The sequence below is a fragment of the Anastrepha obliqua genome, chromosome 5 (genome assembly GCF_027943255.1).
Source record: "Anastrepha obliqua isolate idAnaObli1 chromosome 5, idAnaObli1_1.0, whole genome shotgun sequence".
NCBI lineage: Eukaryota > Metazoa > Arthropoda > Insecta > Diptera > Tephritidae > Anastrepha > Anastrepha obliqua.
Window position 1 is genome coordinate 73358030 of NC_072896.1, and position 12207 is coordinate 73370236.

Genomic DNA, 12207 nt, shown 5'->3' on the forward strand with positions numbered 1-12207 from the left:
ATAAATTTATACATTTGAATACCATAGTAAAATATAAAGTAAACTACTAAAATTTATACAAATTAATACCATTTGCTATTTAACCAATATGGCATCTGCATCGCTTTACCTTCCACAGTCCAACGACTCGAACAGCTGTCCGCAGAGTTGCTTTCAAAATGTATAATAATTGTGCGACCACTTTTTGCTGTTTGGACGGCGAATTGTTTTTCAGTAGTAAAACGCGCGTCAGCCGATTTGGTTAAATTTTTATTATTGTAGTGCTCGTAATTTATGGTCGTTCGCTCTTATGTCTGCATACATATATGTGTGGGTGAATAAATGTTTGGAATTTGAATTGCAAAGCAAAAATCAAAGAAAATGTAAAAAGTAAACAAATTGGGAAAACAGATAAACAAATAATGTGCAAAGCTAAGCAGTTCGGCTGCCATTAAATTAAATTGGGCTTGCTGTTTCGCTGTTTGTAATAAATATTAAAATATTCGTGTCTGGAAAATTTGTATCGATAATATTAACTTGTGTTCTAAAAATCTTTGAATATACATAGAAAATTAATTTTGCATAAGTGTGAATGTTTTGGAAATTGCGAAAAGGCAAATTCAAAATTTTGTGAAAATCATCTCAATTGTGTTTTGTGTATAATAGCGGAAAAGCCGCATTGGAGATTGTGTGCTTATTGCATTATTGGAGGGAAGCTAGTGGGAGGGAGGCTTGTCGGTTGCCTTGTTGACGAGAATGTCCTTCAAGAATTTTGCGCAAATGCCAAGTAATATGTTGGGTATAGTGTAGAAACGATTATAACTTGCAAAAATATCGGATAAAAGTAGTTTCAAAGCAAAAAAGAGAGCGCGTTTTGGACGTGGTGGGGGTGCCGGTGGTGGTTCCCACAGGATAACCAGCGATTACTCATCGTGCTCGTGAAATTGGAAAACAATAAAAGTAACAACAAAGTGGACCGATTGTCTTCAACAATCGACCCCTTCCAAGTGCCGAAACACGAACGCGCACACATGTTTGTTTGTGTGCGTGTTGTATGTTAAAAAAACCGGCGTGCTATACAAAAATAGAGCTATTTGCAATTTAAAAATAACTTATTAAAAATAAAAGTAAAGGAAAATTCATCACGCTGACTACAGCGTAGGCTGCAAACAAACAAAAAAGGAAGCAAATCGTTCGAGGCCGTGCTGTCATTCGCAACATACACATATTTAGTGCCTCAAAGTTTGCCAATCATCTGTGTGCTTCCTTTCAACTTGAATTCCATCGGCCAACAACCGACCGACCACGCATTTGAGCAGCGTCTTCCAACGCTGTCATTGTGCGTCAATTTTTGTATAACTTGTTTTGGTATAAATTCTTATTGGATTGCATTCCTCTCCGTGCTGCTTCGTTTAGTTGGCCTTCGCTGTTGATTTGTGGCCAAGATGAGCGAACGTAAATTCACACGCGGCCTAAACAACAACAAAGCCGGCACGGCGGCCCATCTTCGCGAATCCGTGTCGCAGGTTGTGCGGCAGAGCACGGCATTGGTAAGTTCCTACAAATGTATGTATGTATGTACATATAGAATAATTGCATACCGGATTATACGTGCTGTTATCTGCATAATTACATATATACATACATATATGTAAGCTTACATTGTTATTGCACTATTTTCTCGTATTTTTTTCTGCCGTTATTGCATTCCTTTTGCTTATTATGCTATGGAATTATGTTCGCTGTTGCGATATCCTTTTCCTTTGCATCTTCACAAAAGGGTGTGTCTGTGGTCTCTACCCGGCAATGTTGTAACTCTTGTGACTTTTTCTTGTTTCCTTTGCATAACATATAGTTGCCGCGGCAGTTTTGTTGCTTTCCGATACGACTACTGGTTAGCGCGTCCGGCCACTAATTGTGTGGTGATGGGAATGGTTGTATGTATGTATGTAGGTATATTCCTCGTATATTGCCTCGTGCGATAATAACAGCAAAATTATAATAATAGTAAAAAGAAAAAATGATAATAATATTGCCGATGACGATTCTTTCGTAATGCATTTAAAATGTTTTTGTTGTGAACAGCGAACGAAGTCAGCCGATAGTGCAATGAACTCGTCGGAATTTAGCAAAACAAATCTATACGTGCACATATTTCAAATGTACTTGAAATTATTGTTATTAATAATTAAGTACACGAGTACATAGGTATGCAGCTATTAAATTGCTCTTTGAAGTAAAATGCTTCAAAAGTTGATTACAACATTAATTGGCTTTCATTTATTAAACCAAAAAAAAAAAAAAAAAAAACAATTAATAAATTAATTAATAAATAGAAGTAAAAAACCTCGTTGATAGTAAAAAACCTAGGGAGCAGTAGAAAGTTATTATTTTGTAAACTAGTTGTGATGAGTAGTTGCTACAGCACCTCTAATAAAATAACAACTATTAAATAGTACCAAAAGTACATTCGATTAGAGCATCTCTTTTCTTTGTATGCAAAAATTGAAAACAATTTATGCAAAAAATAAAAATCGAATTTGTAAATAATATATTTCACCAGCTGTTTGGTTTTCTCTTTTTGTTGTAATTTGCAATCATAATGCGCAGATCCTCACTGAATAGAATTGGGAACAAGCCATAAAGGCAACTCAATAAAGGCAATGCCGATAACACACTTTGTGGAACAGACACTAAAGCAAACAAAAACAAAAACCACCCATAAACAGTGAAAATGAGTAAAAATCAATAAACAGCCGAAAATACCAAAATGCCAGCGAATAATGTTGAAAGTGATCGACATATGACTAAAATAAGCCAAAAAAAGACAGTTTACGGACAAAAGGAATTAAAAGGGTTTGCTCTATAAATACGACCAGCAGCTAAAGCATAGCCCTAAATTATGTCGTAAGAAATGTGTGTACCTACAATGAAAAACAAAAAAAAAAAAAACAAAAAAAAACGTAGAAACGGAACGGAGGCTGTGTTTTCTCCAAATCAGCCTAAGAAGCAAATATTTACAGAGAAAAATGACGCACAATGCGCAGTAGCCGCCAAAAGAATTATAAAGTTATAAGAAAAAAAAAGCAAAAAAAAAAATGCGCAATAGAAAGCAGTGAGAAAGATGCTGGCGAAGAGCCAACAAATAACGAAAAAAAACACCGTCTTAGCTGTTCTCTGAAGCCAACAAAAGCGAAATTAAAAGCAAGCAAGATGAAAGTTGTATTTACGGGGAGCAAAGGTCGCATTTAGTTCTGCCAAACTTTTTTTTTTACTTGCATACTTGTGACTATGCAAAGGGAAGTCAAATAATTCTTAGCTTCTGCTTGCGTCCTTCAAGTGAAATCAGAACTATGAGATGTAAGTTGACACAAATCGTTTGGAATTTAAAATCCGGCTAACTGGGTTTGCTGATAAGATGAATGTTGCGTTTAAATTAGAGACAAAAAAATAAAAATAAATAAATTAACAGACAAAAAAAAAAAAAAAAAACAAATATGCAGAAGAATTGGGTTCCTAATCGAACTTAAAACCGAAACATTTTTTTTAAAGTACCTTAAATGTTTTTATTTTGACTAAGACTTTGTCTGGTGTGTGGTGCTGCTAGAGGCTCAATTGTGGTCAAACTCGAGCACAGTTCCGGCTCTGGGATCTACGTGAAATCCAGCTCCTCCCTTTATTATCATCTATAAGCTACAGGTTTTCACAGCCTGGGTCAGACGTCCATCTCCAACCAATATGGGACGCCTTCGAAGCGTGTCAATTTGCCGGTTTTTTTCAGTAAATCTTCATTAGTCTTTCGCCACATTTAAGTTTGCTCGTCTAATCGGAAATCGATGCCAATTTATGACTGAAAATCCGAGGTCTATTTTTCGAGTATAATATGTAAATATTTATTTTCAATGCTAATTATAACTTTTTGATGAAATCCCTCTTAATTGCTAGCTCCATCTCTCGTTCTTCTGCTCGCGAGAACAATTTTGGTCTACCGATTTTTGGCTTATTTTCTACTGGTTTACTTGCTTCAAAGTGCCTTATAACGTCATGCAAGTGGAGAAAAAGATAAAAGGTTATTGAAATAGAATTGAATCAATATGAAATAATAAAAACCATTTTCTGCTTCTGATTTTTAATTTCCATGAGTCACCTCATTTTTTTCATTTTTCATTATCATTATCACTCCATTTGAAATTCCACAGCAAAAACTCATTATCCACAATAACCTCTATTTTGTGTATTGGCTATCGCTAGCAGCAGTTTTTTAATTCTTCCTCTGTTCGCTGCTTTTCGGATGTTTGCCTGTTCATCTTGGCTGTTATTGCCTGGACGGTGAGATTTCAAGGTCGCTTAAACAGCTTGGCAATTCCAGTGATACCTGAGGCGAATTGGATGTTTGAATGTGTCTGTACACATTCATTCATATGTGGATGGGTGTTTTATTATGCGGTTATAAAATAATTTTCGTTCCACTCCAACATACACTTGTGCTGCGCTGCAGTTCAATAACTTATTTTATGCATATACATATATGTACCTACATACATATGTAATTTTCAGCGGGTAGCAGTCGGAGAATTTCAATCGTCACAGTTTAATCATAGCAAAGCATTGACTGTGCGAGCGCGCAACTGAGTGGAGGAAAGGAAATGAAATTACGACGTAACCAGTTGCATGATTAGTTTTAATGACTGCGGACATACATACATAAATACATACATACATACACACATACATACAGAAGTACATATGATATAGTACTTCTAAGAGGCACTCGCCTCATAATAAAAATACTGCTACTATTTTTTTCTAAGTCAGCGAAATTAAATATTTTTAATTTCAATTTTTGAATTGGATGACTCGAGTAAAGGGTGGGTGGTCCTTACATTACTTATAGTAAAATAAAATTGATAAACGGTTTCTGGCATATTATTAAAAAGAGTATTAGATTCCTTTTGCTTAAAAAATATAATTACATTCAATGAATTGCCTTGCCTGGCCTAAGGGTTTAAATCGTTTTTGGAGTTCCTGCACAAAATCGCTATTCCAGTGCAACTCAAAAAACATTGTCAAATTGAAGCTTCGAAGCATGCCATTTTGCTGAAATCATGTAAATTTGGTAGCCAAATATTCCACTATGGTCAATTTAGTAATTCTCTCAGAACGGAGTGCGTTGCATTTTGGATACATTATAATATTTCCAGAATTCTACCCCTTCAGTCATTGATGCTTTCTGCTAAGGTTGATTACCTGGGTCTGATTGTGGATATAAAGCTTTCGCGGAAACCTTATACTGAGGAAATGCTTTAAAAAGCTTCAGTTGCTTTGTTGTTGTTGCAGCAGTAACTTTGCCCTGTCAGTGTAGTGTAAGCCACCGGTCGTCTCCGTCTAGCTCATCTAACGGTAGGTCCAGAAAACTTGCTGTTTCGACAGGTTGGCTCCACAGGGAGAGGGGTGTTAGATGAGTGGGGTAGATAGGGCATGTGTTAGTTTGTATTTCATCACGCTATTGGTATAAGATGAAGCTTATAGCCTAGTTATTTGCTGATTTTTTGAAACGATTATACAATTAATATGTAATGTGAGAGGGAGGCCGCGTCTATCGGATAATGCTACGTTGGGAATAAGTGACACACTGCGGACCATCCCTGCTCTAGCTCATTTAACTACTTAAAACTTATTTTAAAATTAAAATTTTTTTTTAAACAAAATAAAATAAAAATTAAAAATTTTCGTAAAGATTTTGTCATACAAATACATTTTTGAAAAATGTAAGAAATCTTTACCAAAATCAAAAAAAAAAAAAATTAATTCGTTTTAAAATTTTTTATAATATTTTTAGTTCTAGTGCTTTTATTGTAATGGTTTTTCAAAAATGGCAAACCAAAATTTTGGAAATAAGTTTCCAAATATTTTTAATAACTATATTCGTCAGTACTAAGTAAAGCTTTTTTCCCTAAATGTCTCAAAATCATTTTTTTTTTTAATTTGTTTACGATAGTTTTTTTATTTTTGTAGACATTTTTTTATTTTAAAAATTCAAAAATTTAGTTTCCCAAACAAGCAGGAATTCACAAACTTTTTTCATATTAAATACTTACATACATATGTATGTACATACATATATTTTTATAAAATTATTGAACTAATTCTTACCTATATTCCATGGCATAGTATATTGAGTCAAATTCTTGATACTTCTTAAATGTTTCACTAAAAAACTAAAAAAAAAAATTAAAATTTTGTAAATAAATGTCTTTGAAAATTTTAAAATTCTTGAATAGGATTTGTATATTTATTCTTTTTTTTTTTTAATTTTGAAAGAATTTTTGTTTTGAAAATATATATAATATTTTTTATCATATAAATTTAAACTATTAACTATAAGTTTCGGCACTGAGAAAATTTTGAATTTCTTTCGTGAATGTTTTAAATGAAAAACATTCCAATTTTTTTTTTTATATTTTTTTACCAAGATTAAAAAAAAATATGAGAACAATTACGGATAATTTTCATTGAACTGCAAATATTAACTATGTATGTATGTACTTATATATTAGTCGGTATATTAAGTAAAAGTTTTGGTGTTTCTTATTTGTTTCACATAGAAAATTAAAAAAAAATGTTTAAGTTTATTACCAAAATTAGAAAATGCGATTCTCATATTAAAAAATAATATTTTCCGATTATTCTTTATTTTTAAGATTTTTTTCGAAAAAGTTTCGATTAAAAAATTTTTTTTGTTTTTATTTATTTCTTACCTACATGTAGCAGCTGATGATGTACAAGTTCATATTTAAGAATCAACCGACAAAAAAATACAATATTGAAATAAGTTTCTATAGAAATTCAATTTCAAACTTCATTAGTATTCCTTTCATTGAATTTCAACGCTTTTTATGTACTCTGACAACTTTTTCGAACATTGCTATTCGTATTGTGTCTGTTCGAACATGTGTATGTATGTATGTATAGCTACTTATAGCGGCATTAACTCTAGTAGCCCTTTTAATTAAAGTAATTGATCACTTTTGACCTTTTTTTTGGTCTGCCCCTCAGTCGCACAAATATTATTTTATGTACTAATTGAACACATTGTCATTAGTTCTAAACTTGAATGAAAGTTTTACATAAAAGTCAGAAAGAAACATAATTTTTTGGTTTTGTACCACAATGGGCATTTAGATGTGCTCAGTGCTAATACCCCTCTGCATATGTATGAAACTGGTATTTTATTGATGAAGTCATACTAGTTCGAGTGCTACTAAAATTGGACCAGTTCAAAAGTTACCACTTTTAGGTGTACGCAAAACTAATATTTACTAATAAAAAATATAAACAAGAATGTTTTAAACGTTAAAGCTGCACTTAAATGTTGATGGAGTCAAAAATCTACTTTTTTTGTTTGTTATGAACAATAACTGTTGAGATACACCCATACATGGTTTTACTAGTTCGTTAAAAGGAGGCTCCCAATTGACACTTCATAGGACATCACCAGGTTAAAAGAATAGCCGCAGCATTAGCAGCTAGAGGTCGAACCACTTCAGCTCCAAAAGAAACTGTAAATAAAACAGTTCAGAACTAATTGGTTTGACTGCAGGGCTTACATTTGTACATAAGCATTTTTTCTCCTAGACATTTAAGCTAGAAGGAAAAGAAGAATAATTTGAAGCGAAAATTTAGCATTAAACGGTTATGTATATATGTTTGTATTTATAGAGGAGTACAAAATTATTCACATGTCACCCAATTAATTTTGCTACATCTGGAAAAGAAATAAAAGTAATTTTTGATTTTTTTTGGTTATAATAACATCTGAGAAGATTTAAAAATTTCTTTGGACCTTCTACGTGGCACAGTACAAGAGATATTCTGAAGAATTGCTGTTGCTGCTTTTGTTGTTGTGGTGCAACATAAATATTCTCCATACACGCACGGGGAATGCTGCTGAAATCCGGGTCGTTCCGGTAACGTAAACCGACAGTCATGGGAACGCCCGTAGAATTTTATTATACTTCGATTTTGCTCATACTTGGAATGTGTCTTACCTACCTAAAAATAAATAGTTTTGTCGGTTATAGAACCGGTAGGTAGCGCTGCGATAGATATTTCGAGAAATCGTGCTTATGGTCCGATTTGGCTTATGCTTTGGGTATATCTTAATTTAAATGGAAAAACAATTAAATGTTTTTGAATAAACGTGTCTCCGCTAAGAGAAGCTGTGATCGAGATATTTCGAAAAAGTGCTTTAATGGGGCGACTTTTTGTATTCCTTGTGTCACACCTCTTATTATATATGATATATTTATATATTTGAAAGAAGTTAATCTGGAGATCACTAAACAGCGCATTAATAGTTATTGAAATCTTATTAATAGCCCGATTTATCAAAGCTCAGTAGTACAAAATTACGCATTCCATTTCGATATCGATGAAAGCGCGCAGGTGAGCACGAGAAAAAGGGTAATTAATTTATTTACTTAAATAAGAGAATTTCGGAGGTATTGTTATTGATATTTTGTAAATTTTGGTTCATAAACTATAGAAATCCAAATAATGTAAAAACTAAATATCTAAAAAATATTCCATATGTATGTGGTTGATGGAAGTTTAAAATATTCCCCCTAAAGTTCAGTAGGTGTTTTTTTCAGACGAAAACAGTGCGCGATAAAAAAGTACATCATAAGTTTTTTTGTTTTTTAAAGGAAGAGTCAAAATAACCCACACGGGATATTGCTTTAAAATGCTCCACAAAACTATGCGCCAAGAAACACTCTCAAAGACAATTTTAATGGTAAATGTACATAGTTTTATGGCAGTTTTTTTTTTTCAAATGATTTACATGAAATTGAGGCAAAATTAGGAGAAATCCAATACACTGCAGTGCACCGTAACAAAAAGGGGTAAAGTTTAGTGACAATGAGGCCTGTGGTTTTTCTTTAATTGTAATTGCGATACATTTTTGACTTCTTTTTGTCCTATTTTGTCGCTTTAGGAAATTAAACTGTTATTACCTTCATAGAAATATTAAACAAAAACATATTTAAAATTGTCTGCTACAAAATATGCGCAAATAGTTGTTTATTGTTTTAACCTTTGTTAATTTAGTTATTTGTATTTATTTATGTAAGAAAACAGCCACTGCGAACAAAGATAATGCAAATAAAGTGGAAATGGAATTTTGAATATATGTACATATGTCACTTTTCTCTTTTATGCTCGCATAAGTAAATGCTTCATTCAGTAATATTGTTAAAAAATAATGTGAATGTATATATTTATACAATCCCACGTGTGTCTCATATAGAAACTACCTATTCAAAGCTAACTTCGATAGGGTTACACTATACCAAATGCTTGTCTTACAAAATTTCATAAACCCTAAAAAGCTATAAATGCAAATCCCTTTTCAGTTTATTATGCTATACGAATTGAACTATTTCGTCTTGTTTTTTGTAAAAAAACTGATAACATTATTAACAATCATTTGAAAACACTTCCTATCTTCAAAAATTTGCTCTTCCACTTTGGCCTAATTTTTCTTGATGCGGGTTATTATAGACTTTTAAGTACTGTGTAACATTATTTTGGTGACAAATTTTCAGCGGGCAATGCGACATTGTTTTCTAGGGTCAGGTGTTAATAATAAAACCTGCATATACATATGCCTGTATATTTTTATACAATAGTTGGATAGGTAGATAGACATGTATATATGTATGTATATGCGAAAATGAAAGTAGTTATCATAAAGAGGAAAATTTGGGCTTTTACGAAAAAATACAACAAAAAAATAGTCAACAAATTATACGCACTACCACTATATTCGTAGCCTAAGATAAGCTCCAACATACATATGTACATATATATATGAAGAAGGTTCATAACTTATATAAATATAATTACATACTTATATAAATATATTTTTGTACATACCCAATATAATATTTATTTAAGTACTTATATATGTATGTTTGTGAATGTATATGCATGTGTCTTTATAGTACTTTATGGATGAGCCCATAACATTAGTCCATTCCAATAATGACTGATTATCAGTTACATATACACACCTACATACATAAATATTTAATAGATATTTTTGTTTGCCACATTGCGGATGAAAAACAAATACAATGGACAATTTGGGAGATAATGGGCAACTGATTTTATAAGTGAACAGTATGCGAAAGGTGTATTTTTACATGCTATAAACATATGTATGTACATATGTATATATACTCATACATACATACACATGTACATGCAATAATGTCAGACCCGAACCGTTTCTCATAGCAAGCATATGTAGTGGTAGGTAGCAGCTCTAACGTCTTAGAACGGCAGACGGAATTTTATGAGACGCTTTTCTTTAATAGAAGAGCACTCGAAGATTTATCGTTAACCGTCGAACGGTCAACCGAATGATAGTTACACACACACATAAACCCACTCTTCTATGCCGTTTTATTCAATTATTTAAGTTTTGTTCCTATCTTCTCCTAATTTTTGCACTCATTAGAAGAAAAACTCTACAGAATTTAAGTTTAATGATTTGTTAATTTGGTGAAAGGGGGGAAACAAATTTGATTGTATCTAAATTACATACAAGCGTGCTTAAATACCTGCGGAACGCTTTTGATATTTCTTTTTCAACTCAATCATAAATATATATGATGCGCGGGCGCATCGTATGGAACAAATACATATGTATGTACATAACATATGTACAACAAAAAGTCGATGACAGAGATGACGTGCAAGCAATTGCCGTGAACGTGCCATGTTTGGAGGCACACTATGACACACTTAACAGACCGATACAACGAACAGTGAATGTTTTATGAAAAATAAATAAATCAAAATCAATCGAATGTGGAACTTTTTAGTAAAAAAAGCTAACAAAGTAAACTATTTAATACAAAACAATGAAAAAGATAATGAAAAAAAACACAATATAAAACAAAGCTTAGGTAGTGGGAGCCGTTTGTCATAGGTAGTAGGGAGCAGTAAATGTAAGCGTGTGATTTGTTACGTTTCAGTTACATCCGCAAAGCGTTTTGATACTTATAAATTATTGTAAAATAAAAAAATTAAATATTAAAAGAAAAAAAAAATAATGGAAAAACAAAAAAAAGGGGAAAAAGAAATAAAACAAAAAAAAAAATAAACAAAAGAAAAAAATAAAAAAAGAAAAAGTAAAAGTAAAAAAAGAAAAAAATAATTATAAAAAACTAAAAAAAAACAAAACATAGTAGAAAAAAAGCGAAAAAGAAAAGAAAAAAGAAAAGAAAAAAGAAAAGAAAAAAAGAAAAAAGAAAGGAAAGGAAAAAAAGAAAAACAAGAAAAAAGAAAGGAAAGGAAGAAAATAAATATCGAGAAAAAAGTAAATAAAGATAAAAAAATAAAGAGCAAGAAAAAAAATAAAAAATTAAAATAAAAATAAAAAACAAATCAAAAATAAATAGAAAAAAGGGTATGCAAAAAAATAAAAAAGAACTAAAATGAACAAAGTAATGAAATGAAATAAAAGGAAACAATTTAAATGAAATGAGATTACATGAAAAAAAAATAATACCATAAAATAAAGTTCCTGTGACAGTCGGTTCTAAGTTACCAAAACGACCCGGCCATAGACTGTTACTCCCGCAGCATTACCAATATATGTATGTATGGGGAATATTTAAGCTGCTATAACAGCCATAAAATAAAGGAATACCAAAAAAAAAGTAAACTTAATAAAATGCTAGGAAATAAAAAGTAATAAAATTGTATTAGTTATAAGTCAGCAAAAAATTGTCGAGATTGAAATGGTAGAATAGCTATAACTAACATTAACTGACAAGTTTTCACAAGTCATTTGTTTCTCATTTAATTGTATACGTTTTTTTTATGAAAATATATGTAGCTCATTCTCCTAAAAGAAAAACCTATATATGTATAAATACATGTCTCAAAATTTGAGTAGTTATGTACTTACATATGAAGTTGAAATAATTACATCGAACAGAAGATCAATTTTATTAATTATTCTTCTTCAGCTCTTCGCGTTGAGATACAGTAGCCATTCCCACCTCGGGCTTTAAATTTTCATTTCAGTACAAACAAGTTTTTCAACTTCAAAGATGCGCTGACTTCATAACGAAAATATTTATGTATTTGTTTCATGCTATTAACTATGAGGCTATAAAACATGAATAATCATATTCGCAAAAAGCTCAAAGGCTA

General features: G+C 31.6%; 1 protein-coding gene across 7 annotated transcripts in view; it reads left to right on the forward strand.

Annotated features, from left to right (window-relative positions):
• The first annotated feature begins 230 nt into the window (after positions 1-230).
• The window catches only part of LOC129248535 (dedicator of cytokinesis protein 9), a 126733-nt gene continuing 114756 nt past the window's right edge, over positions 231-12207 (forward strand). For all 7 annotated transcript variants that reach the window (XM_054888117.1, XM_054888118.1, XM_054888121.1 and 4 more), the window contains exon 1: positions 231-1529. In XM_054888117.1, coding sequence (XP_054744092.1) covers positions 1425-1529 — 105 coding nt within the window. In that variant the 5' untranslated portion in view covers positions 231-1424. The remainder of the gene's footprint in view (positions 1530-12207) is intronic.